Below are 25,794 nucleotides of genomic sequence, written 5' to 3' on the forward strand. Positions count from 1 at the left end.
ATCGACCGCCTTTCTTTTGGCCGGCGAATTGATGCACTGAGCTCACAACAGCGTGGATTGACAATAATGCAGTAATGTCACGTGCAGGTGGGGACAAACAGTATAAACCCACGTGACTGGAGCTTCTTTCTCCCTTCAGAGCTGAATTTTCACTTCTGGCTCCTCAGGACGCAGTTGGGCAATACTCGCTCTTCTCGTGCAAGTATTTCCAACCCCGCTGCCAATCCCTTCTCTGAGGACACTCGGAAACTGAGAGTCCTCTTTTCCAATCTCTCGAGCTGCAGCAATGGGATTGATTCTATTTTGAAGTCAAATTGACTGCATTTGCGTCGTAAAACACTAGCAAACCGCAACCCTCGGTTCGGGCTTTGAAAAGCCTAATCGTTCACCATGGCTACCACTTCGAACATGTTCATGTATTCCCTGACGATCCAGCCTCCAACTGCGATCACACAAGCTATTCTGGGCCAGTTTGCAGGGACTAAGGAGCAACAGATCGTGACGGCGTCAGGGTCGAAGCTCACGATTCATCGTCCCGATCCGACTCAGGGCAAGATTACACCAATCTATTCCCAGGATGTCTTCGGTATCATCCGTTCTCTGGCAGCCTTTCGGCTGGCTGGAAGCAGTAAAGGTATGTTTGACATTCTCCCTCCTCGCCCCAATCGCAAGACCAACTTAGTGATTCGTCAAGCTTCCGGGGCAGCATGATCCTTACCTGCCGAGCCGACCTTATTGGAAGCGGGACGTGCTCCGGTCGGCGTTGCTGACACTGGATGCTGTTTCTGAATTGTGCTGAAAAGAATATTGCTTATAGATTTTATAATCATTGGTTCGGACTCGGGACGTATCACAATCATTGAATACGTTCCCTCCCAGAATCGGTTCAACCGTATCCATCTTGAGACCTTCGGAAAGTCCGGCGTCCGTCGTGTCGTTCCTGGTCAATACCTTGCGGTCGATCCAAAAGGTAGAGCTTGTTTGATTGCCTCTGTGGAGAAGAATAAGCTCGTTTACGTTCTGAATCGGAACTCGCAGGCCGAGCTCACGATTTCGTCCCCTCTGGAGGCCCACAAGCCGCAGACAGTGGTCTTTGCAATGACGGCTCTGGACGTTGGCTACGAGAATCCAATCTTCGCGGCCCTCGAGGTTGACTATTCGGAGGCGGATCAGGATCCAACTGGTCGAGCGTACGAAGAGTCCGAAAAACTGCTTGTGTATTATGAACTTGATCTCGGGCTGAATCATGTTGTTCGCAAGTGGGCCGATCCTGTTGACCGCACAGCATCTATGCTGTTCCAGGTGCCGGGAGGTGCCGATGGTCCCAGTGGTGTGCTGGTATGTGCAGAGGATAACATTACCTACCGGCACTCAAACCAAGATGCATTCAGAGTCCCGATTCCTCGACGCATTGGTACAACAGAAAACCCCGAGCGCAAGCGCTCTATCGTCGCCGGCGTCATGCACAAGATGAGGGGTGCTTTCTTCTTCCTTCTTCAGAGTGAAGATGGCGACCTGTTCAAGATTTCCATCGATATGGTGGAGGATGACAACGGACAACTGACTGGCGAGGTTAGAAGGTTGAAGATCAAATACTTTGATACAGTCCCTATCGCGTCCAATCTGTTGATTCTGAAGAGTGGTTTCCTTTACGTTGCCAGTGAAGCAGGAAACCATCACTTCTACCAATTCGAGAAGCTGGGAGATGACGACGAAGAGACTGAATTCAGCAGTGAAAACTTTCCTGCGGATCCCTCTGTTCCCTACGAGCCGGTCTTCTTCCGACCGAGAGGAGCGGAGAACCTCAACCTCGTTGAGACACTCAACTCTCTCAACCCTTTGATCGATAGTAAGATTGTGAATCTTAACGAGGACGACGCTCCTCAAATTTACACGGTGTCCGGCACTGGCGCCCGGAGCAGCTTCAGGACCCTCAAGCACGGTCTGGAAGTCTCTGAGATCGTGGAATCGGAGCTCCCCAGTGTGCCTTCTGCTGTTTGGACTACCAAGTTGACTCGTGCCGATGAGTTTGATGCTTACATTATTCTTTCTTTCGCAAACGGTACTTTGGTTCTCAGCATCGGTGAGACAGTTGAAGAAGTTACCGACACCGGCTTTCTTTCCACTGCACCTACTTTGGCTGTTCAGCAGCTCGGTGAGGATTCGCTGATTCAGGTTCACCCGAGGGGCATTCGCCATATCCTTGCAGACCGGCGTGTCAATGAGTGGCCCGCTCCTCAACATCGTTCGATTGTCGCCGCTGCGACAAATGAGCGTCAGGTAGCGGTTGCCCTCAGCTCAGGTGAAATCGTGTACTTCGAGATGGATGCCGATGGAACGCTCGCTGAATACGATGAGAGACGCCAGATGTCTGGTACAGTAACATGCCTCAGCTTAGGCGAGGTGCCTGAAGGACGTGTGAGAAGTTCTTTCTTGGCTGTCGGATGTGACGACTCTACTGTCCGCATTCTGAGCTTGGATCCCGACTCCACCTTGGAGAATAAGTCAGTCCAGGCTCTTACCTCGGCTCCATCTGCGTTGAACATCATGTCAATGGCCGATTCAAGCTCGGGAGGCACGACACTGTACTTGCACATTGGCCTCTACTCTGGTGTCTACCTCCGAACTGTTCTCGACGAGGTGACTGGCGAACTTTCCGATACTCGTACCCGTTTCCTGGGAGCCAAGCCAGTGAAGCTATTCCGTGTTTCCGTCAAGGGACAAACGGCCGTTCTCGCGCTCAGCTCCCGACCATGGCTGGGCTACTCCGACATCCAGACAAAGGGTTTCATGCTCACCCCGCTGGATTACGTGGGCTTGGAATGGGGCTGGAATTTCTCCAGTGAGCAGTGTGTTGAAGGCATGGTTGGCATCCAGGCACAGAATCTTCGGTATGTTCATCCCTCTTTACTCGCATGTTCACTTCTCCTTTGTGATCGTATGATGAGAACTTTAATCCGAAAGTTCATGTGGATCATCTCTTTAAAGTTTATATCTCCAATTGTTCCTACTGAGATCACTGCATTATATACGTTTCAAATGTCAAACAATGTCTTACTTGATACATTTGACTAACTCGTTCCCGCGATGACAGGATTTTCTCTATCGAGAAGTTGGACAACAACATACTGCAGGAGTCCATTCCTCTTTCAAACACGCCCCGTCGTATGCTGAAGCATCCAGAACAGCCATTGTTCTATGTTATTGAGTCCGACAACAATGTCCTATCGCCGGCTACGAGAGCCAGATTGATTGAAGATTCCAAGGCGCGTAATGGCGAGACAAATGTTCTTCCGCCCGAAGATTTTGGCTATCCACGGGCTACAGGTCACTGGGCGTCTTGCATTCAGATCGTCGATCCCCTAGATGCCAAAGCGGTGATTTCGACCATTGAACTTGAGGAGAATGAAGCCGCCGTCAGCATGGCAGCCGTACCCTTCTCTAGCCAGGACGATGAAACTTTCCTGGTGGTGGGAACGGCCAAGGATATGATTGTCAACCCTCCCTCATCAGCCGGGGTTTCATTCACATTTACAGGTTCCAAGAAGATGGGAAGGAGCTGGAGTTCATTCACAAGACAAAGGTTGAAGAGCCACCTCTTGCTCTTCTCGGATTCCAGGGACGTCTTCTTGCCGGCATCGGCTCTACCCTTCGGATCTACGACCTGGGAATGAAACAACTGCTCCGAAAATGTCAGGCTCCCGTTGTGTCAAAGACAATTGTTGGCCTTCAGACACAAGGTAGCCGGATTATCGTCAGCGACGTTCGCGAAAGTGTGACGTATGTCGTATACAAGTACCAGGAGAACGTCTTGATTCCTTTCGTTGATGATTCCGTCTCTCGCTGGACGACGAGCACCACCATGGTAGACTACGAGACTGTTGCCGGTGGTGACAAATTTGGCAATCTGTGGCTCGTCCGCTGCCCTAAGAAGGTCTCGGAGGAGGCGGACGAGGACGGATCGGGAGCGCATCTGATTCATGAGCGCGGTTATCTGCATGGCACACCGAATCGCCTGGATCTGATGATCCACACCTACACACAGGATATCCCGACCAGCTTACACAAGACACAACTAGTGGCAGGTGGACGAGACATCCTTGTGTGGACCGGGTTTCAGGGTACAATTGGCATGCTTGTGCCTTTTGTGAGCCGCGAGGATGTGGACTTTTTCCAGAATCTAGAGATGCAACTAGCATCACAGTGCCCACCCCTCGCTGGACGGGATCATCTCATCTATCGCAGCTATTATGCACCAGTCAAGGGTGTGATTGATGGAGATCTGTGCGAAATGTATTTCTTATTGCCTAATGACACGAAGATGATGATTGCAGCGGAACTGGATCGTTCCGTTAGGGAGATTGAGCGGAAGATCTCGGTAAGTCAGCCATTCCCCATGTTATTTCTGGGATGGTGCCACTAACGATATACAATAGGATATGCGGACGAGGGTGGCGTACTAACAATTCTGATGGCAATTCCGGCGTCTGTGTGCGAGGGTCTATAGATACCCAATGACGATCATGCTAGATAAGCATATGTACAGATTTTATATCAGTCTTCCGGTTCCCAAGCATACATGCAATCTGTAGGCGGATGTCTCTTGCCTCGCTCGGTCTTCTGCTTCACTCGGTTGATCTTGAGCTGGATGCAGCCTGCACTCTCATGTGCAGGTCTGTATGAGACGAGAATGAGGTCTTGCCCTCGACGATCTTTGAGTACGGTTTTATCCGTTATGCACCACGGATATTGAATCGTAATTTATCAGTCGGGACACTCTCGTAGCTCTTTTATTCATAATGACATAACATCTTCCATATCTCGATTCCTATCCGTAGAATCTGCAGTCTTAAGTCCCTTAGCAAACTAGATGGAATGTAGCTCGCGCACGCTGATTGGCTGGTGCCCCTCATACTCTATCCAATGCCTTTTCTATCACTCGGGCTGCCCTGAACTGTTCCATACTTTGTCATCTTCTCTTCTTTTCAGTAAAAGTAAATCACCACTGATCCAAACACCATCCGACAGGATAACGCATACATAATGTCTACTCAACCACCCGCCGAACAACCCTGGCACGCCGCCTTCCCAGCACCCCGCAACACCGCCCGCAGCATCTCCCGAGAAGAAATGCTCCAGTGGATGCGCGAGGGCAAGCAGGCGGGAAAGGACTACGTGCTTGTTGATCTGCGCCGGAATGACCACGAAGTGAGTGCTTGCCCGTCTTTGTCACTGGCAACTGTAAATTGTACTGATTTGGTGGGTTAGGGAGGAACAATCAGGGGCTCGCTGAACCTGCCCGCTCAGAGCTTGTATTATTCTCTGCCGACGGTGTATAATCTTCTCCGGGCGGGAGGGGTGAAGTACATTATTTGGTATTGTGGTATGTGATTTGACCTCTGCAGGATGTGCAGGGCTGTGCTTGACTTTTTGTGGATTGATTGATTGCTCATGCTGATACAGGCTCTTCGGCGGGGAGGGGCACTCGAGCTGCAAATTGGTTTGCGGATTACCTTGAGGATCAGAAGGATGGTTCGATTGAGAGCTTGGTGCTGCAGGGTGGGATTAAGGGGTGGGTTGGTGCTGGAGAGGAGTACAGGGAGTTGATGGAGGGCTTTGATGCTCAGGTTTGGCAGAAGAATGGGATTGAGTTGAAGTGAGGCAGTCGGGAGTAAGCTTGAGGATATGACTGAGATGTGGGTATATATATATATACATAGAACGATACCGATACTATGATCCGATATCTTCGTCTAAAAAGCCAGAGACGCTTTTTCATCCTGGAAACGGGGCGTGGCGACTTGGGAATCGAGGAATGGCAGGCTAGATCGTCGCATTGGCGGACTATTAGGGTAGTAGGCATTATCCGGAGAATCAGCATCTGGATGACCAAGAGGTTGAGATAAAGCGTAGTCAAGTGAGACGAGGCAATGGCAGTGGGATGATGTCCGAATTGTAGTTTTGACTCGTATCGCGCAAGCTTTCAAGTAGCAACTCAGAGCGAGCTGCAATCTCACACCTTAAATCTTCGTAAGGTCACCAAATGAAGAGACGTTATATAAGAAGAGCAACTCGACCGTGGGTGTCTGTTTCTGGCGCACGATATCTTATCCGAGATGGCTGCGACGATTGCCAACAATGCCTGTATACCTCTACCGATGTGGGGTCAAGCTTACTGCCATATAAGGCAGGTCGACCCTCGATAATCAAGCATATGATATCAGCCAGTTGCTCGTCTCTAGTATAGAGACATCCAAAGACTCAGTCCATCCGTTCTGATTAGCTGGGACGTCCGAGTCGCCGAGATTGAACATGCAGCAGCATCAAATGGCCTGATAGGATTGCTCTCGCTAGTTTGCATGTCTTGACCCGCAGCTACTTCGACTTGACAGCCTGATAAACTGCGTGTTCCCGCTGCAATCTAGTTCCGCTGTAGCACCGACCCGATATCAGCTCTCATCATGGCGTTCGCTCAAGCTATACTCTCCAACCCTGCTATTCCGATAGAAGATCGGCAACAGGCGCTCGACCGTGCTTTTTCCGACCCCGGTCTACCTTCAGCTCACCCGACTTCTTCTTTCTGGCTCAGAACACCGCATCCCGAAATTTCCCAGGCGCAGTCCGCTGAGCTGCCATCTGAGGCAGAAGTAGTCATCATCGGTTCTGGAGTGACTGGAACTTCAATTGCAAGGACTCTGCTGAAGGCCCGCAAGCCTGGGAAGGAGACCAAGCCCCGACCGGCTGTTGTTATCTTGGAAGCGCGTGATGTCTGTAGTGGTGCCACCGGCCGCAATGGCGGTCATATCATTGAAACAGCGGAAGAATTTGCAGAGCTCGAAGCATCACATGGCCTTGAAGCGGCCAAGAAAATCGTCAAGTTTCGAATGGCTCATTTGCAGGAGATCCTGAAGGTCGCTGATGAGTATGGACTGACGGAGGAGACTCAAGTGAGAGAAGTTCAGTTTCTGTGTGTATATTTTGATGAGAGAGGCTGGAAAGGGGCTTTGTCTCGCCTGCAACGTCTGAAAGAGAGTTTACCTGATGAAACCGTCGAGTGGAGAGCATATGAGAGAAATGAGATTCCAAAGGTGAGTCGCAGATTTTCTTTCACTCAGTAGGCTCATCTGGATTTCCATTTTTCTGAAATGTGCAGGAATTTTGCCTCCCTAATGCTCGAGGTATCGTCGCTGGTCCGGCTGGTGCTATCTGGCCATACCGATTGATCACTGGCATTTTGGCTCATTTGCGCAGCGAATTCCCTCAGGATCTGCGAATTGAAGCCAATACACCGGTGACAGCTATCCGTGATGCTACCCCTGAAGAGGCGACTTCGTTGCGATATTTGATCGAAACGACCAGAGGCACTATCCGCGCTCGTCACGTCGTCCACTGTACCGACGCTCACGTTGGCCACCTTGCTCCCGGATTGAGAGGCCGTATTTACCCAGTCCGAGGGCAAATGTCTGCGCAGACACCGGGAAGCCAGTTTCGCAATCAGGGAACCGAGCATTCTTGGATTTTTAACTACGAACGGGGATTCGACTACCTAACTCAGCTACCACCGTCCGAGGTAGGCGAGATGATGATGTTCGGAGGCGGACTGGCTCACGGCGAGCTCGGCGGTGCTGGCGATTTTGGTATTTCCACCGACTCAGAGCTGAGTCTCTACGCTGATATCCATCTCTCCGGTGCGCTGAGTGCTATTTTTGGTCGCGAGAACTGGGGCAGCGTCCCGGGTCCCAGCGTGGAGAAGATGTGGACCGGGAATATGGGTTTCAGCGCAGACGGCTTCCCGTGGGTAGGGCAACTTCCCGTCTCTCTGACCGAAAGGGAACAGAAACAGAAAGGCCAAGGAGCTGAATGGGTCTCTGCCGGGTTTTCAGGGGAGGGAATGGTGAATGCATGGCTGTGTGGAAAAGCTCTGGGAACGATGTTGCTGGCTTATGACGATGGACTGCTAGAGACAGAATCCGCAGACCTCTCCTGGTTTCCAGAGCAGATGCTGGTGACCGAGAAAAGGATCAAGGACTCTGTTCTACCTCGTAATGTCAATGGGATATCGTCTTATTTGTAGTTAACCAGGTAGTGCAAAGATATAGCTGTCTAAGAATAGAGAGAGGTGAAAAGGTAGTGGACTGGCAGTCATATGCTCTATGCCCTTCTTCATTCTCACCGTGGATCAGGAGGACCGGATGGAAGGGACACCTTGACCATGAATGCGGTTCCCTACCCCGACTTTTATTGTCGGTCTACAGACCGACGTTATGGATGACAATCCAGCATTGAAGCAGTTTGTACGGAGTACTTTACTTTGAAGCTCGAATGAGCCCGCTTGGAGGAAGGACTTATCTGAGAAGTGGTATGTCTCTTATACAAATGCTTAGTGTGCGAGTTCTTTCTTCATTATTTGCCTCAACATAAACCAGAATCTTACTGCTTCATCATCTTCGACTAGCTCGACCTCTTCGACGACCTCAAACCCCAGACTCTCATAAAATGAGATGTTGCTCTCGCTCGTACTTCGAGTATAATGGGCTCCTGCCGGAGATAGTCTAAGACCCAGCCGATGACCTTCTTCCCGAGGCCTCGTGCTTGAAAGGAGGGATGCACAGCGATCACCTCCGGTACCACCGGTTCTTTAATCGATACTGCTTTTTTTGACTCGGTCAATGGCGTCGTCATGTGTAGTTATCATTTCTCTCCAATCTCTGGGATGATTCGTATGGTTATTTTTGCACAACTGGCTCAGGGGACACTGCTGGCGAAGAAATTCGGAAGGAGACCTGCGTATCTGGTTTCGACCGCGTCGATGCTGGTGACGTCTTTCTCGATGTCAAAATTGGAGAGTCTCACGGACTTGTATATTGCCAACTTGCTTCAGGGTCTCCCCGGGGCATGAATGCTTGCACATGACTATTGTGCTGATTGGAGTAAGTAAAACCCACCGGCGTTGCTGATCACAGCCATGCTCATTTGTGCCATAACAGAGCTTCCTCTCTCCCATGGCGGCTGGGACTCAAGCAATACAACAAGGATAGCGGAGATCCTATCGGACACTGGGGATCCGCAATGTCATTCTTTTCGTTCTGTTCCTGTTTCTCTACGAGGAGACCAAGTACTCTGAGGTCATTGAAGGCGGGAGTGTGCTTCTGCGGGACTTGCAGGGGATGCTCAGCAGGGCTCCGTGGACACCCTCAAGGCGGATTGCAAGCCCGATCTCGAATATCCTGCGAGTAGGGTGCAGACGAATACGGCAGGCCACCATGAACTCGATCAACAAGCACTGGATCTGGCCGAGTATCGGCGGCGCTTTATTTGGTTTCGGACTGGGAAGTATTAGCGATGCAGCTTTGAGGCTGGTGATTGACAGCTATGCTGATGTAAGCCCATCCCTTTTCCTTGCTTCTGCATGGGCTACTCTGACTAGGGGTCGGTGCTAGATCACCGGAGATGCCTTCACAGGCGTTACGTTTCTACGCAACGCTGTCAGCATCGGAGTTCCCTTTGCAATCTCTCCTTGGATGCAGCGAAGCGGACTGCCCGGCATGTGCAGCGCCTGCGGGTTTATCACTCTGGCAATCACCATGACCATCGTCCCGATGGTGATGTATGGGAAGAAGATTCGGGTGAGGATAGCGGGTCGGTATCGATTAATGGCCGCTCAACAGGGGCAATAATGAATTTTATTTACAGTCTGTCGTCCTTCCAAACCCAGACTCGGGTGATCCACCGCACGGAAAGCATGGGGAGACGGGACCCAACTCCGCCGAGCTGGAAGTCGGCACCTGGCGTGATCGGAAAACTGTCAAGTCTCAGACTTTTATATGCAGGTGCTTAATCGGAGACGCAGTCGGTGGTCTATAGTTCGGCTAAGAGCGGATAGAACTGGAGTAGCCCCATAGAGCCAATTCTAGAATTTCGCTCGGTTATCCTCGTCTTCGATCATAGTAGAAAGATAAGAGGTAAAACAGTTCAATTGCTCAAAAGCAGTCAAGAATTGATCCAAGTTGTCTAATATTTTCATGTTATTACCAGGTGGGAGACCAGAATTGATGTCAATGCGTATTTGACGTTTTTATTTAGCCGGCCCCGTGTACGAACCAAGCTAGTCGGGTAGGCGCATCAAAGGGCGTGCACTACAGCCACAAACCAGCCCATGAGTCTTACTGCTCTTGCAAGATGTCAATGAAAGGCGCAGACCAAGCAGGAAAAATCTTGGTATTGTATTTGACACTAGTATCAAGGTCCTCAATACAATCCTATTGAAAACTGAGGAAAATCATCATCCGCATGTGAAACAAATAGTGAAGCAATAATATATAAATATAGTTAATGGAAGACAATCATTGTTGCGTGATCATCATACTATATGCTGAACAGACCAGGTTGATCACTGTTTAATTGATTCTCTTCTTCTCCTTCATTGTGTCGTCATCCTCTGATGAATTTGTAATCTTCGACGTCTTTCATTATGTTCCTGCAGTGTTCTCAGTGTATTTCTAGGGAAAGGAATACGAGCAGAGGCGTGTCATTGTCATCGCAAGGGCGCAGACTGAGCATTAGTCATTTCCTCCAAACTGGCCAATCAGAGCTGCTTCCCTTTGCAGGTGGATAATGCTTCTTTTTTTCTCCCAACTTCTTCTTGTTCCTTCATCAACATGACCAAGTATAGTTTGGTACTATCTCATCGGCCATCCATCAATCGGGAAGTTGCCTTGAGATCACACGTGCTTGGTGGCTTTCTCCTGGCTGATGTCCTCATGATCCATCAATTCTATGACGGAGTCGGTCAGTCCAGATGTCGCAATCCATGGCTGATCGTTTCCCCGTATTGCTGCATTTCCATACTTCTTCACCTCCCAAAGGCGTATGGAATTCAAAACTTTCTTGATGCAAATGACTCACAAACGTTCGTCTATGCTTAGCAATCCATGTTGTTCTCAAACTGAACAATACAGAAGGGGGTTTCTCCTCCTTTTATAAACATGCGTTGTTTCCCTTGCTCTCCGTTGTAATTCCATCTCATCTCTGTTTTTATACTACTGTTGTATAGAACTATCGCAGACCCTCAGGGCTCCACTGCTGCTCTTTTCCATTACCCAACAGCAATACTTCCGTCACCCCATCCCTGGATTCTCCAGTCATAGCTTCCGCGGAAATTTCCGTCGCTTTCCTTTTTTATTATTATTTTTGATCGGAGTAAATATAACTTGTGTGATCCCTTGACTACTGCGTCTACACTTTTTCTTTCATATACGACCGGATCGAACTGCGCTGAGGCGCTGCGTCTCTATACTTCGTCCGCTCGATCAATCGACCAGCTCTCTCAATGGCGGCTTCGATTATCACTCGGGGATCTAGTTCCCTGGAGTCGTTGACTGGCCGCTCTCGTCCCAAGATCCAGATCGACCTTGCCAATCAGACAGAGGGGCTTGTCAGCTCGTACACCACCAAGGACCACATCGAAGGAACCGTGACCATCCGAGTAGACCATGACACGCGCTTTGAGGACGTCGAAATCACTTTCGAAGGTGCGACTTCCCTCGTCAGCTGCCACGGTTGCGTGCTTGCTAACAGACGAGAATAGGAACAGCAAGGACGTCGGTTGAGCGGGCAGCCTACCCCGGCCGCACAGGGGCTTATCAGACATTCCTCAAGCTGCGCCAGCCCATTGATGACGCCGCGTACCCAACTCCCCGCATTCTTGAGAGTGGACGCTCCTACCAGTTCCCCTTCACCTTTGTTGTCCCCGATCGTCTGCTCCCCCATATCTGCTCCCACTCCAAGACCAACGCCCATGTGGAGCGGTCCCACACATTGCTGCCCCCGACCCTGGGGGACCCCATGCTCGCCAGTAACGGAAAGACCCTGCTGGACGACATGGTGCCCGAGATGTGCCAGATCTCCTATATGATCCGGGTTGTCGTGAACCGCAAGCCCGCCGGTGAGAACGGCGTGCGCAAGCCCCTCGCCTCGGCGGGAAAGAAAGTGCGCATTATCCCTACCGTCGACGAGGAACCGCCACTCAACGTCTTCGAGGGCGATGACGTCTACTGCACCCGCAAGGAGAAGGACGTCAAGCGCGGACTCATGCGCGGCAAGCTGGGCCGCTTGGTTGTGGCCGCCTCGCAACCGAAGCCAGTCCAACTGACTGCGCCCCAGTACGAGACAAAGGAGTCTGTCGGGACAGTGGCAACCATCCACCTGCGCTTCGATCCTGTCGCCAACGAAGCGCCGCCCCGGCTCGGCACCGTCTGGAGTAGACTGCGCGTATCGACATACTACGCCGCTGTCCCCTGGGAAGACTACCCTTCCGCCCAGTCGGCGACCATGTGGGCGCAGGCCGGGAAGAGTCTCTACACTGAGACCGTGCCCCTGTCTACCCTCTGCGTCGCCTCCGCGCAGTGGACTAAGCACTCGGTCTCGAGCCCGGTCCGTCGGTGCTCATTGGAGTCTACCTCGTCGTCCGAGTCGCTTACGGGACCCTCTGCCTCTTTCTCGGGAAGCACCTACTATACCGCCTCGGTGGTGGTGCCGGTCTCCCTTCCCGCGTCCAAGGCCTTTGTTCCGACCTTCCACTCCTGCCTCATCTCCCGCATGTACACCCTCGACCTCAGCATCTCGTACCACACTCCGAACGCCAACATCCTGACTCCCACTGCCTCCCTTCGCGTTCCACTTCAGCTCACCTGCCAACCCAAGGCAGATACGCGCCCCAAGTACGGGGTCCACGAAATCACTCTGGAAGAGGTAGACGCCGAGTTCTTCAGCCCTCGCAACGTTGCGCCCCCGTCTATCACCTCCTACGAGTCATTTCCTCTGGCGCAGTCGAACCACATCGCGCCCCGCCGGAGTATACCGCCATCCGAGTGCCGTTGCTGGCGAGCGAACAACCCCGGCGAGTCGCTGCTGGTTGATGATTGAAAAAGACTGATATGATGACATTACTAATCGCATGGCGTTTCTGATTGCTTCTATGATATACCCATTGACATCTTGATACCATAGATTGATGTTTGCTATAAAAGTTTGGGCGCTCCATGGCATTGTTATTAGATTGGCTTATGTTGGATATTTTGCTTTGTATTCCTATAATAATATAATCGATCTCATCTTATAATCTTATAACGCTGTTCTCATATAGAGTAGGAAGTCAGTTCGCTTCCACAAACGCTACCAGGTTCAGCATCACGGCGTCAACAGAAACCACCATGCATCCCCTATAATATTCTCATATTATCGTCATCGACAATGCCCAAGAAGCAAAAAGAATATGTATATTTTTTTACTTCGAAAGGAAAAAAGAAGAAAATGACAAGGGTGGGATTCGAACCCACGCCCCTTTCGAGACACGGAAACTGATGAATCAGTTTATAGGTTCAGTTCCTGAACCGTGCTCCTTAGACCACTCGGACACCTTGCCATTATGTAATTATACGCTCCATTTTATGGTATATTAGCCTGCACCACTTCCTCATTCTTCAACCCTTATGGCTCATACTCTGTAGAGTATTCCCACTTGGGAACAATAACACTCAGGAGTTAGGACGCATCTAGTCTCCATTCTGAAAGATCAATCTGGACACACACAACTTCTTACCTGTCAAACTCCGGCATGTTCTTTCTACGGTGTGTAACCTTACACTGTGCGCGTGCTCCTGGTTGAATATACACTTCCGGAGTGAGCTTAAGTGCTATTGTTCATCGAAATCCCTGGTGCTCAGCTCTTCTCCTCCCGCTTGGAAATATAGCTTTGACATTCTCGCATCAAGAATCTAGTTATGAGTGCTGAGCTGGTCATCTCATCTATCTATATGCTGCTGTCACACTTCGTGGTTAGTGCTTACGGTGGGAGAAGTGAGAGACTCTGTGAGCCATGTCGAAACCAATTAGGCCAGGAATAGCATGTTGGTGACAGGGAGGCTGAATCTTCGGCATGCTTGACTCTCTCTTATCCTATCATATATCTACAGAGATGAGAGAGAAATCTCACATGGTGGGATGGATGCTCCTCTGCGTGACGCATGCCCGGATCTTGGGCCATCCAGCAACCCACGGCTGTGTATATGCATGTCAGAAAGAGGATTGCAGCAACATGACCTGATTCTCACAGCCCATATAAAAGCGGCTCATTTCCCTGACTTTGATGCCAACTCATCCGACTCAACATTATGACGGACACCATCCAGTTAACAGCCCTGGAGACCTTTCTCCAGGTGCATTCCACTATCAAGTACATCCCACCCTCCTCTCCCGAGTACCAATCCGCTCGCAGGGTCTGGAACAGCTCCCGCCGTGACAACCCGCTGGCCATAGTCCAGCCGCAGTCCCCTTCGGATGTGGCCTCTCTGATCAGATTCACCAAATCCCAGTCTCTCCCCTTCACACTCCGCTCGGGCGGCCATAACCTGGAAGGCCGATCCATTGTCGACGGCGCCCTGCTCATTGACCTGCGCGCTCTGAATGCCGTCACCATCGCACCGGATCGCAAGTCCGCCACCGTCCAAGGCGGCATCTTACAGGGGGAACTCGCCAACAGACTCTGGGCAGAGGGGCTAGCCACACCGACAGGAACAGTCCCATCCGTAGGCTATGTCGGCTGGGCCGCATACGGCGGGTACGGGCCCTTCTCCTCGCACTGGGGTCTAGGCGTAGACCAGATCCTCGGCGCGACCGTCATCAACCCGGACGGCGAGATCATCGCTGCCGACGAGGCCCTTCTCCAGGGCATCCGCGGCGCGGGGGGTCTATTCGGTGTGATCGTCGATCTCACCATCAAGGTCTACCCACTCACCACGGTAAGCACTCTTCCTGAAACCCCAAACCCGATGCCAAAGCTAACACCCCTCATCAGCTCCTATCCGGCGCCATCCTCTACGACTCAACCAACATCACCAAAACCTTCATCACCTTCAACGCCGCCTACCGCGCCCTCCTCGACGAAGACCCCCTCCCCCACAACTCTCCGTCCAACAAATAGCCTTCAACAGCCCCTCCGCAGGCCGCCTCCTCGCCGCCATCTTCGTCTGGAGCGGTTCTGATACCACTACCGGCAACACCTGGGCAACCAAAATCGCCGCCCTCGCCCCCTGCCTCGCCAACACCGTCTCCGAAACCACCATCCCGTCCTTACTAGCCTCCACCGGCGCCCTGATCCCAATCACCGCCTACGGTGCCCCGAGTACCCACAGCATCCGCAGCATTACCCCGCCGTAGCGGAGACTGTCGGAGAGTATCTCGACTCGATGCCCCCCGACCCAGGCACGATGTTCTCCATACACCAGCTGCGGGGTCCGTCGGCCATGACGCAGAAGCACTCCACCGTCTTCGCGGCAAGAGAGCCGCATTACATGCTCGAGTTCCTGGGGTACGCGGTGGAGGAGACGCTCAGCGCGGACGCGATGGAATGGGCTGTGCAGATGGCGAGGGGGTTGAGCGTGCGGATCCGATGACTATACTCCCGACGGTGTATGTATCGTTGTATAATACTGCAGCAATATCATCCGATGAGCTGCTGCGGAGGGTGTATGGGCATAAGGCTGGGGTAGTGAGGGGTCTGAAGAGGGGTTTGATCCGGCGAATGTGTTTGGGTTGATGGTGCCGTTGTTGTAGACGCAAGATATTTATATATGTATATAAATAAATAAATATATATATATATATATATATATATACATATTGCTAGGCGTGGTCAACTGACATTTCTACTAAGCTATCCATTGATCATGACATAGTGATTATAGTACAGAACGGATAAACATACTGAAGCTCTATCCTACAGGAATCTTCTTAGGGCAAGCAAGCCTAGGGTGACAGTTGTACAAGCAGCCGACTTAATACAAAACCATGGAAAATAGTATAACCATGGCAAGGTGTCCGAGCGGTCTAAGGAGCACGGTTCAGGAACTGGACCTATAAACTGTTAATCAGTTTCCGTGTCTCGCAAGAGGCGTGGGTTCGAATCCCACCCTTGTCAGTTCATTTTTATTTTTTTTGCCGGTCACTGAAAGTGAAAAGAAAGACTACAACAGCTTGCCAGTACTGTAAATCTATTAGAGGAATCTATACAAGTCTGCAAGACTAAGAATCAAGACGAAATAGTATAGACAACTTTTCGCATATATACACCAAAAGACCATTTTGAACGCCAGATATGCTTTCCTCAAATAACCCGATTACGTCAACATATCATCCAACTTCTCGCCCAGAACCTTCTCAATCTGCTTAACCCATTTGCGGACCTCGCGCTCGACGTTCTCGTCCTCATCCTCCATCAGCTCACTGATATACGGCAGCATCTCAGGCAGGAGAGCAAGCCACTCCTCGCCCAGCTGCTCGGTGAGCGATTGCTCGGCCTTGAGGGCTGCGAGGCGCGTGTGCGGGTTCTCGCCTCCGGCGGGTTTGCCGTTCGGGCCTGCGGACGGACGGAGGAACTTCATCAGGGCGGCGTTGAGTTCCTTGTGGTTGTCTGTTGAGTCGGCGGCGACGGCCAGCTCGGTGATGGCGGGACGGCCTCGGCGATTACGGTGGCTGCCGTGGAGGAATTCGTGGCGTGGGCGAGTTGGTTGATGAGGGGGGTGGAGATTTGGTTCAGGTGTGATGGGGATTGCCAGAATTCTGCGATGGTTAGCTTTGGTCATGATCTGATGGGGGAAGGACAGGGACAGGCATACCGTCTTGATCGTGCTCAAAGGCATTGCGCAGCAAACGCATTGTGGCTACCCATAGAGACTTGGTGCTCTTGTCGGCTGGACTGGCCTTTCTGAGGACGGAAACCACACTTTCGAGAATATAGCTGGCGTAACCAGTGACGATAGACTATCTTTGTCAGCGACGGTGAAACTTTTGATCAAAAAAGCGAATACATACCTGAAGAGTTCCAAAGAAGACCTGCAAGAACTTGTAGAACGTTGTAAGTCGCGCCCAGCTGCCCTGGGTATCTTTCTTTGGTAGACCAGACGTGGCCCAGTCCAGCATCTTCGTGAAGATAGGACGGAAGGTGCTGTCATTCAGCTTGTAGATCATCTTGATGGTGACGTCGTTGAGGGCATCTTCGATTTCATCCACCTCAGCCGCGTCAAATGTGGCATTCGCTTCCAGTGCAAGCTGCTCCCGGCGTAGATCGAATGCCTTGAACAGGATGCTCGACAGGGCCCCGATATTCTTGCCAGTCGCGGATTTGGGGTGCTTCTCTACGGCAAGGCTGACCACCTCCAACGCCTCCTTTGTGGCAACCGGCCCGGCCTGCACGGCGTATTGCCAGTTGCGATCAACCGCTCCCAGCGTTGCAGCCATGTCAACCTTCCGAGCCATCATCTTCAACGCTTCTTGTCGGCTCTCATCTTCGCAGTCTTCAGCGTTGGCTGACTTGAACGATAGAACAAGAATCTTGTCCAGATGAGGGCCAGAGATCATATACGGAATATGAACAAAGAGTGCCGAGAACAACGAGAAGACGGCATCGTGTAACCGGGAGTTCTCCTTGCCCTCTTCCAAGCTGAGTTCAAGCAGAGCCAGGGATCGGCTGAGGGCCTCTGGAAGTGCTGGAATCATGGCTTGGCCAAGGGTCTCAGCCATGGATGCAAGACACAAGACACCCATGATACGAATACGGTCGTCCGTCTGGCCAATGCAGGCCTCGCTAGCCACGACCTGGGCAGCGCCGATAACTCTTGATGGGTCCTTCTTGCCGTACTTCTCGGCAATGCGATCGATACAGGCAACTGCGGCGTGCTTGAGCAGGATGTCGGTCGAGTTGCGGATAATGTCAACAAGAGTAGGCAAGAAGTCCAGGACCCGGATCTGAGAGGCGCTGTCGCGTTCAGGGTTCTGGCGAAGGCGTCCCTCAAGGAGCCGGAGGACTTTCCGACGGAGCTCATCGTTGGGCCGCTGAAGCAGCACTTCGATGGTGTCGAGGAAATCGACCAATGTCAGCGTGCCGAACAACGCGGCCAGAACGTCACCGTTTGCCTGGCTGACGAGCTTCATGCTCTGCACGGAATCACCAATCGTCAGGACCTGTTCCAGGATCTGGGAGAAAATGGTACGGAGCTGTCTGGCAGCCTCGTCGTCCTCTGAGGCGAATGTCTTGGCCATCTTGACCTTGAGAGACGAATGCTTGAAGAGATATGCCAAGTCACGAAGCAGGTCAACCGCAACCTTCTGAGGCTCGCGCCCATCATCACTGCCGATTCCAAGGAGAACTTGCGAGATGCCAGGCTTTGGCTTGAGCGAGTCGCTGACCAACCCGAGGAATTTGCTATATGTCTGTCTAGGAGTCAGTAAATAGTCCAGGAACGCGGGATGATAACACGTACGGTAAGCTCGACAGGAACACTGGCATCAGAAACGAGACCTGTCATCAAGACGAGAACATCCTTGTCCATGGCATATCGATTGGCGAGCATTGCCAAAACAGCAAACAAGAAGTCCTGCGTTCCTAGCTTCGTGATCAGAGCATGGAAGAGGCGCAGACGACGGTGCGAAGGGATGTGCTCAAACGCAGCTGTAAAGCTTAGCAGCAGCTCCGATGTTCCCGACACCACGTCACGCTTCTGATCACGCAAGGACTGGATAAGAGCGGGCACAACTTGGTCGATGGTCTGGTCAATAACAGAAACCGAATACTCATCATCTTTCCTGAGAACACTGGAGCCCATGAACGTGAAAATGGGCATCACGCTGTGAAGAACCAACTCAGGGGCGATGACGGAAAGCCCGGCCACGAGAAGCAAAGCTGCATTCTGCACTTGAGGACTCTCTGTGGTCCGCACACAATCTACGACCAGGTCGGCGCGAATGACCGAGGTATCGAACTGTGCCTTTGCGCTCTCCTTTGACCGATTGACAATGGCCAGCAGACTACCCAGAGTCAAGCTGAGCAAATAGCTCATTCCAGACTGAATCTGAGACTTGAAGTGGTGGAGAGCAGCCAGCGCCTGGAAGAGACCGTCGGCGAGCTCAGGGTGAGTCTCCGGTGATGAGCTGTCAACAAGTTCCAGGATGAAAGTCATCTTCTCCATGACCTTGCCAAACTCCGCCTCATCCTTCACAGTCATCGCAATCATGTTGTTCTGACTAGTGCGTCTTCTCTTTGGCGCAGGCCCAAGAGCTTCCATGTCAGTAAGAGAGACAGGTATTCTTTCCAAAAATTGGGCGAGTACAGAGCCTGGGAGCTGAACGCTGCGGAGAAGATCTCTGCAATTATTCACAAGAGGCAAGTTGGAGAGGCCAAGCGAGATATCAAACAGCTGCTCCGCAGCCACAACCTGACGATCCTCCGCCACTCGAGCCCAGATGTCCTTTATGCGGCCAAAGACGGCTGCAATGAAAGAAGGCCGCAGAGTCTCCGAGTGAGGGCTCACATTCGACAAAAGAATCATGATGGCGTCCTTCTCCTTGGCTGTGACAATCGTCACCATCTGACGCTCCACATCAGAAACAGGAACCCGCTCTTTCTCGCAGATATCCTGGACTTCACGCTCACTGAATCCACGCCAAGTCTTGAGTAGAGGCTCAAGCTCCTTTGTACGAGTGGTTCCACCAGCCTTGTCGATGTGGTTGAGAATGTTGAGCAAGCCAAGTTTGGGTGTGAACAACGGAAGCTCGATGGCATGGGAGCACAGGAAGGTGAAAAATGCCAGTCGCAGAGGCTTCTTGAGCTCGGACGCATTCGCATCGACCGACACTCCCCGAAGAGTGTTCTCCAAAACCTTGCCAATGTGAGCCGCATCGAAGATGCATTCCTCCAAACTGGGAAGCACTGCACGTTCGAAAACCTTCTGCGCGTCGCGAGTGGGGAGCCATTTAATGTCCTTCGGTTGACCATAGAGGTTGTCGCGAGCCCAAATATCCTCTCCCTTCTTATTCTTCTTGTAGAGACTACCGACAGCAGCAAGAGCTGCAGCTGCCTCACGGCGAACACGTTCCGACGGATCTGTCAGTGCAACTAGCAGGAATGGCAAAAGCGCCTGGAAGTCTAGATTCGTGTTCTCGGTGGATGTGAGAAAAGAGGTGATAATATTCAAAGCCGTGGCCCGTGTGCCCATTGGATATGGACCGGAGAAGACTCTGATGAAGAAGGAAAGATATTGAGGAGACTTTGTAGCCTCGCTCTTCCCAAGAGCCGCCAGGTCGGAGAAGGTCTGACATTTCTCGTTCGAGCCAACCGCCAGTGTAAAGGCCTGGGCAAGCCTCTCAAACAGGGGGATGGATTGTGTGCTGAGGAAAGAGCCCTTGAATGACTTCTCCCCGCTCAAGGACTCCACAGCCGATGAGAAGTTGTCTTGCTCTTCTTCCTTCTCCACATCTTCCATCTCGACATCTTCCACAACAAGAGGCGCAGGCGCGGTATCAATCACTGTCTGGAGGTTGTGTTCCAGCGCAGCAATGTCGAAAGATGATTCCGCGATTGTCTTCTGGAAAGTAGGCCGCAGAGACTCGGACTGGCTGAATACTTGAACTAGATCTGCAAGACGTGCCTGAGCATCCAAAGACATGGCACCATCCTTGTGGACACTGCTCGTGGCTTCCAGGACCAAGGCCATAGCCTTGCTCATTTCCGGCTCACCCAAGAGCTGGTTCTGGAAGATCCGGGACAAGAGATCGAGGCGTGCTGTGTCCTTTTGCTTCGGAAGATCGTCAAGGCAGCCGGCAATGACCCCGAGAAGAAGGTGAGAGGTCTTGTACTGCGCCGTTATCTCGGTCAACCGCTTGAGAATATCGTCCAATCGCAAGATTGCCTTCAGAGCACGTCTCGGTAATTTTGTTTCGGGCTTTTGCTGTGTCAAAACGGCCAGGCACACCAGGCCCGATTCGACTGTCTCTTCCGTCCACGATCCGGCAACGGCCTCCATCAGACCGTCAAGAACCTTGTCCTGAAGAGATGCCTTTTGGGCAAGCACCACAGAAACCATGTAGCAGCCAATGACCAGTTCCGAGACGTTCTTCATAGCAAAACCATCGTTGAGAATTGGGAGAACACGTATGACGATATCTTCGTGCTTTTGTTTCTCGACTTCTCGGCGTCCGGAGCGCGATGCATCCAGCATTCCCGCAACGGCCTCGGTGTAGATGCCGGCCCAGAATGCCAGAAGCGCATGATGATGCGCCTGCTGCCGGCTCACCTGGAGGACATAGCTGTTCAATGCCGCCAAGAAGGGCTTATTCGTAGTAGCACTGTGCACGAGCGGATGGCGAGGTGGATTGATCGAGCCTTTTTTGTAGGGAATCAGGACTTTGAAGGTCGGCGTCAGGTCTTCGGGAAGGATGGCCAGGAGATTCAAGAATAACGGGGTGGTATAGTACGGTAGGAATGTGAGAATCGTAAATGACGTGTTATATTCGTGAATTCTGCGTGCTTTGTTAGCCCGACACGTCCGAGAAACCGAGTACTTGAAATTTTGAGATTGCCGCTTTCGCACCTGAAACGTCTGACAAGCCACTCCACAGCCTTAACAGCAGGATTCAACAGTAAGCGTCCTCCAACAAGAGCAAGAAAAGCCTCCAAGGCCACGTCGAGCTCCTTATTCTGAGCCGCAGTCAGCTGTGTGCGATCCTCGGCCTTGCTCTGCTCGCTGAAAATTGTGCGCTCGAATGCTGTGAATCGCGAATCCAGCTGGCATAACTCCTGGAAACCCTCGTAGCATATTTGGAAGATCGTGTCGAAATCCTGAGTGCTAGCTATTTTCCTGTCAAAAATCAGGGACTGCGAATGCGCTGTTCTCTGAGCCTTGAGATCGAGCTGGTTTGTCGACTTTGCCGCAATCTGCGACAGCTGCGCGGCGAGGGACGAAGCCATTGTTGATAGAATCTTGTGCTTTGTCGAGAAATTAGATTAGACACCCATCGCTCAAGGAGCTCCTCCTTCGCTTTTCCAAATGAAAGCCCTGTTGTTTTCTTGGGTAGTTTCTTTCCGTCAAGATCGACTAATGGTCGGAGCAACTTTTTTTTTGGAGTCTTTTTTCTCCAAATGAAAAAAGGCAGCGGGAAGCGGGAGCGGAGTTTTTCCAGCCAACACCAACTCCGCAACACTTGGAGTCTCCCGATGATGTCTCACGTCCAGGAGCATGGATTCCTCGGGCTCCCAGGTGAGATTATTTTTGAAATTCAACCTGTGTCTCGCGCCTATACTAATAATTGCCGAAGGAGAAAAAGTCCATCCCGCGGTTTGCCAGTTTCAAGCCTCCACCAGCTCCTCCGCCCAAAGCTGATCGACCCTCCGATCGCCGAAGTCACGAGCCCGCCCATCGCGACGAAAAGTCCAAGCACCACTCGAGACATAGAAGCCATCGGGATCGTTCGCGGTCTCGAGAGCGTCAAAGAGAACGGAAGGAGCGTCGTCCGACCCGGCGAGATGTGGAACAACGAGATGTGGAGCCGGCCCGCGAACCTGCGCGCGCACCGAAACCCATCGTGAGAGAGAGAGAAGATGAGGTGTCTGATCTGTATGTTATCGATCGCAAAGGCGACAAATATAATCTGATTTACGGGACATTACATCGCTACAATGTTCCCCTTTATCACCGAGTTGGCCGAGGAAACGTGCTTGGTCTTCCCACGAGCTACCGAATTGACCGTGACACGGCGGAAGGAGATGCGCTGATAGTGAAGACGGGCATTCCGCGTACAGACGCGAAGAGGACCAAGTCAAAGAGTGCCTTTGTTGGACTGGCTAAGCAACGCACGAAGCTTCTCCGGGTGCGGAAAGACCCTTTATTGGATGCCGCAGCCGAGGCCTCGAAAGACTTCCTTCCGCTCAATGCTTCAGCCAGCCGGAGACGCAACGGAACGCCAGAAGATATCGCTACGGAAGATGAGCGATATGCCTACAGATCGATTCATGGTAAAGCGAAACCCGAAGATGATATTCCCAGCGACTTGGAGGCCGTGTCGGACACGGACTCCAATGACGGCGGCCTTCGAGTGGATCCCGACGAGGAAATCAGATCTCGCAACGCGGAACTCTTGAGGGACGTTGATCGAAATCCCAGAGATATTGAAGCATGGCTCCGCCTCATAGAACATCAGGAATTGCTTCTTAGAGGTTCAGAAAGGGATTCTCGCGCCTTGACTGCCGCGGAAAGAAAGAGCCTGGCTGACATCAAACTGTCGTTGTACGAGAAAGCGCTGAAAAAGGTCGAGGACAGTCCGTTCAGAGACGTCCTGCTGCTGGGTTTATTAGACGAAGGTGCAAAGCTATGGGACACGAAAGAGCTCTCGTCGCAATGGCAGGCAGTGCTGAAAGCGAACTCACAATTCATTAGCCTTTGGGTCAAATATCTTGATTTCCGTCAGACGGAATTTCTCGACTTTACCTACGAAAGGTGCTTCAACACCTACCTTGAATGCTTGAAACTGAATAAACTTGGCCCTGGAGAGCAAGGAAAAGGGCATGTGCAGGTCTACTTGTTTTTGCGATTGACTTGTTTTATCAGGGAAGCTGGATTCACAGAGCATGCGGCGGGTCTTTGGCAGGGCATTCTGGAAACAGTGTTTTTTCGTCCAGAAGATCTAAGTCTCGCAAGGGACCAAGAAACACTCTCAGCATTCCTTGACTTTTGGGAATCAGAAGTTGCTCGGATCGGAGAGTTGGGCGCAAAGGGTTGGAGATCGGGAGAAAATGCTCTCATGGAACCCAAGGCCTTCGCACCTCAGTTCAAGGTCAACCCACGATCAATGTTTGCATCCTGGACCGTCTGCGAAAGAGAACAGATATCCAATGCTCAATTGCCCGGGCGAAGTCTGGATGAGACCGACGAAGATGATCCGTACCGTGTAGTAATTGTATCTGATCTTCGAGAGGTTTTACCCCTTGTCTGGGACATGGACTCGGCCGACGTGTTGATCGATAGCTTCATGTATTACTGCCAATTGCCTCCACTCAAGTCACCCAACAACCTGGAATCGACCAGTCGTTGGGCTGGAGACAACTTCCTGCGAAATGAGTTGATGAGCAACAAGGAGATCACAATGGACGATTTTCTTCAGAATCAAACCGACGGTGCCGAGCCATCTGCTATCTCCCCATTGTCTTTTCTTCATACAAATTTCATCCAAACCACGGATACGCTGTTTGCAGACCAAGAGGCCTGGTTTTCATCTCTACGGTCGTGGACGAAGACTACGATGGACTCACGATCCGATATCAACCCCGATTGGGCTCGGAGGACCCTCAGGTTATTGGTAGAAGCAAATCCGCGAAACGATGATCTGGCTGAGTATGCGCTTGCCGTGGAATTAGCGTGCAATAGCAAAGAAGCCAGGAAGTACGCCAAGTCACTTCTAAAGAAGAGGAGCTCGAATCTGCGCCTTTACAACTCCTATGCTCTCATAGAATGCCGCTCTGGCAATCACACAGCTGCCGAACATGTCTGGGCAACCACTCTCTCCATGAGCAAGACATTTTCCCATCATGACAGGGTGGATTGTGCACTGTTGTGGCAGAGCTGGACCTGGGAATCGCTTAATGCTCGAAATATAGCCCGAGCCTCCCACCTACTGCTTTCAATACCGCAGAACAGTGTTGACCTTAAAGCTGTCCCAGGTGCTTTTAGCGAAACCATGTGTAGCGCAACAAGTCTTCTGAAAGCACAGAATGTGAGTTCAATCCGCCTGTTTTATTGCACTACTAGCTAACGTCTTTTAGTCTCTTTCGGAAGCCCAAGAAAGCGCCCTGGTCACCAGAAAAGCCAGGATTTTTGTTGCCTGCACAGATTGTCTGGCTCTTCTCGCATACCTGTCCCAGTCCTTCGATATGACCAAAGCCTTGGAGGCATATGGCCGCGCAATGGCCAGTCTCAGCACGCTACCTGAGCGATTCCACAGTTTCCGGACCTTCACAACCGAGCTCCTACACCAAGCCCGGGCGAAACTGATTTATTATCATGTCCGCACCAGCAGCCTATACAAACCGTCTCAGATCCGCTCGCTCCTAACCGAGAGCATCTCACTCTTCCCCCACAACACCATATTCCTATCCCTCTTCGCGTGGAACGAATCCCGTTTCCGCATCGAAGAACGCGTCCGCGAAGTCGTCCGGGACGTCACCTCAGAGACCAAACCGCGCCCCAGCCACGACGGCACAACCGCGCAACAAATCCCCATAACATCGCACCTCTTCTCGATCTACACCGAACTCGTCCGCCCCGTCTACGCAGGCTCGACTCTGCACTCCGTCCGCGCAGCCTTCGAAAAAGCCATCGGCGACCCCGCTCACATGCCACACACAGGCACAGGCGCACTCACAAACGGCGCCAGCAACAGTACATCAACCGCGCGCTCGAGCCTCACCATCTGGAAACTATACATCCTCTTCGAACTCTCCCGAAACGAGATCAACCGCGCCAAAGAAGTCTTCTACCGCGCTATTCGCGCCTGTCCCTGGTCCAAGGAACTCGTTATGCTGGCGTTTACGCACCTGCGCGCAGACATCGTCCGGGACCGATACAAAGATTCCCCGAGGAAGGGGGAGGGGATGGGCTTCGACGAGCTTCGCCGCGTGTATAATGTTCTTGTGGAGAAGGAGTTGCGGATCCATGTCGATATCGAGGAGGAGTTGGATAGACTTGCGGCGAGGAGGCTCGAGGATGCTGCCATGTCCCTGGGGCCGATTCAGATGCCTGACGATGCGGAGAGTGAGGATGAGCGGATGCAATTATAGCGAGCAACGGTGCTTTCTGGTTCTTTCTCAGTATTGGGATGAACTATCAATTTTCATAAGATAGCAGTGGTAATGAGAAGCAATCAATTAACGATGGATATACGGCTAGATTCTGTACTATGATACATGAAGGC

The 25,794-nt window shown here is 51.7% G+C and overlaps 7 protein-coding genes and 2 non-coding genes across 9 annotated transcripts; 7 read left to right on the forward strand and 2 right to left on the reverse strand.

The window, feature by feature from the left end:
* Positions 1-168: 168 nt before the first annotated feature.
* P174DRAFT_439645 (DDB1/RSE1 family protein) lies at positions 169-4,582 on the forward strand. The gene is made up of 5 exons (XM_024826860.1): positions 169-634; positions 818-2,891; positions 3,095-3,518; positions 3,557-4,378; positions 4,437-4,582. The coding sequence occupies exons 1-5, from the start codon at positions 391-393 to the stop codon at positions 4,461-4,463; spliced, it is 3,591 nt and encodes a 1,196-aa protein (XP_024683572.1). The 5' UTR covers positions 169-390; the 3' UTR covers positions 4,464-4,582.
* Positions 4,583-4,971: 389 nt separating this feature from the next.
* On the forward strand, positions 4,972-5,730 carry P174DRAFT_386076 (putative arsenate reductase (Arc2)). Its single transcript, XM_024823287.1, has 3 exons — positions 4,972-5,208; positions 5,269-5,383; positions 5,464-5,730. Exons 1-3 carry the CDS (start codon positions 5,044-5,046, stop codon positions 5,658-5,660), a joined length of 477 nt encoding a protein of 158 aa, XP_024683573.1. The 5' UTR covers positions 4,972-5,043; the 3' UTR covers positions 5,661-5,730.
* A 712-nt stretch (positions 5,731-6,442) lies between these two features.
* Positions 6,443-8,164, forward strand: P174DRAFT_439649 (NAD(P)/FAD-dependent oxidoreductase). Its single transcript, XM_024826861.1, has 2 exons — positions 6,443-7,088; positions 7,154-8,164. Exons 1-2 carry the CDS (start codon positions 6,462-6,464, stop codon positions 8,072-8,074), a joined length of 1,548 nt encoding a protein of 515 aa, XP_024683574.1. The 5' UTR covers positions 6,443-6,461; the 3' UTR covers positions 8,075-8,164.
* Positions 8,165-11,329: 3,165 nt separating this feature from the next.
* Positions 11,330-12,924, forward strand: P174DRAFT_429410 (arrestin (or S-antigen), N-terminal domain protein; the record flags this gene model as incomplete). The annotated part of the gene is made up of 2 exons (XM_024825572.1): positions 11,330-11,531; positions 11,588-12,924. 2 exons carry the CDS (start codon positions 11,330-11,332, stop codon positions 12,922-12,924), a joined length of 1,539 nt encoding a protein of 512 aa, XP_024683575.1.
* A 388-nt stretch (positions 12,925-13,312) lies between these two features.
* P174DRAFT_t78 lies at positions 13,313-13,423 on the reverse strand. The gene has a single exon. It is a non-coding gene; the product is annotated as a tRNA-Leu (tRNA).
* Positions 13,424-14,171: 748 nt separating this feature from the next.
* Positions 14,172-15,757, forward strand: P174DRAFT_458581 (FAD-binding oxidoreductase; the record flags this gene model as incomplete). Its single annotated transcript, XM_024829684.1, has 6 exons — positions 14,172-14,798; positions 14,855-14,967; positions 14,991-15,181; positions 15,217-15,413; positions 15,437-15,547; positions 15,686-15,757. The coding sequence occupies 6 exons, from the start codon at positions 14,172-14,174 to the stop codon at positions 15,755-15,757; spliced, it is 1,311 nt and encodes a 436-aa protein (XP_024683576.1).
* A 109-nt stretch (positions 15,758-15,866) lies between these two features.
* Positions 15,867-15,976, forward strand: P174DRAFT_t63. Its single transcript has one exon. It is a non-coding gene; the product is annotated as a tRNA-Leu (tRNA).
* Positions 15,977-16,073: 97 nt separating this feature from the next.
* Positions 16,074-21,932, reverse strand: utp10 (snoRNA-binding rRNA-processing protein UTP10). Its single transcript, XM_024826862.1, has 6 exons — positions 21,423-21,932; positions 18,318-21,351; positions 16,870-18,267; positions 16,674-16,818; positions 16,526-16,617; positions 16,074-16,493 (listed from the first exon to the last, which is right to left on the reverse strand). The coding sequence occupies exons 1-6, from the start codon at positions 21,797-21,799 to the stop codon at positions 16,176-16,178; spliced, it is 5,364 nt and encodes a 1,787-aa protein (XP_024683577.1). The 5' UTR covers positions 21,800-21,932; the 3' UTR covers positions 16,074-16,175.
* Positions 21,933-22,023: 91 nt separating this feature from the next.
* P174DRAFT_403377 (uncharacterized protein) lies at positions 22,024-25,766 on the forward strand. Its single transcript, XM_024823986.1, has 3 exons — positions 22,024-22,088; positions 22,147-24,597; positions 24,647-25,766. The coding sequence occupies exons 1-3, from the start codon at positions 22,068-22,070 to the stop codon at positions 25,658-25,660; spliced, it is 3,486 nt and encodes a 1,161-aa protein (XP_024683578.1). The 5' UTR covers positions 22,024-22,067; the 3' UTR covers positions 25,661-25,766.
* The last annotated feature ends 28 nt before the right edge of the window (positions 25,767-25,794 follow it).

Source organism: Aspergillus novofumigatus, assembly GCF_002847465.1.
Source record: "Aspergillus novofumigatus IBT 16806 chromosome Unknown P174scaffold_3, whole genome shotgun sequence".
Lineage (NCBI taxonomy): Eukaryota > Fungi > Ascomycota > Eurotiomycetes > Eurotiales > Aspergillaceae > Aspergillus > Aspergillus novofumigatus.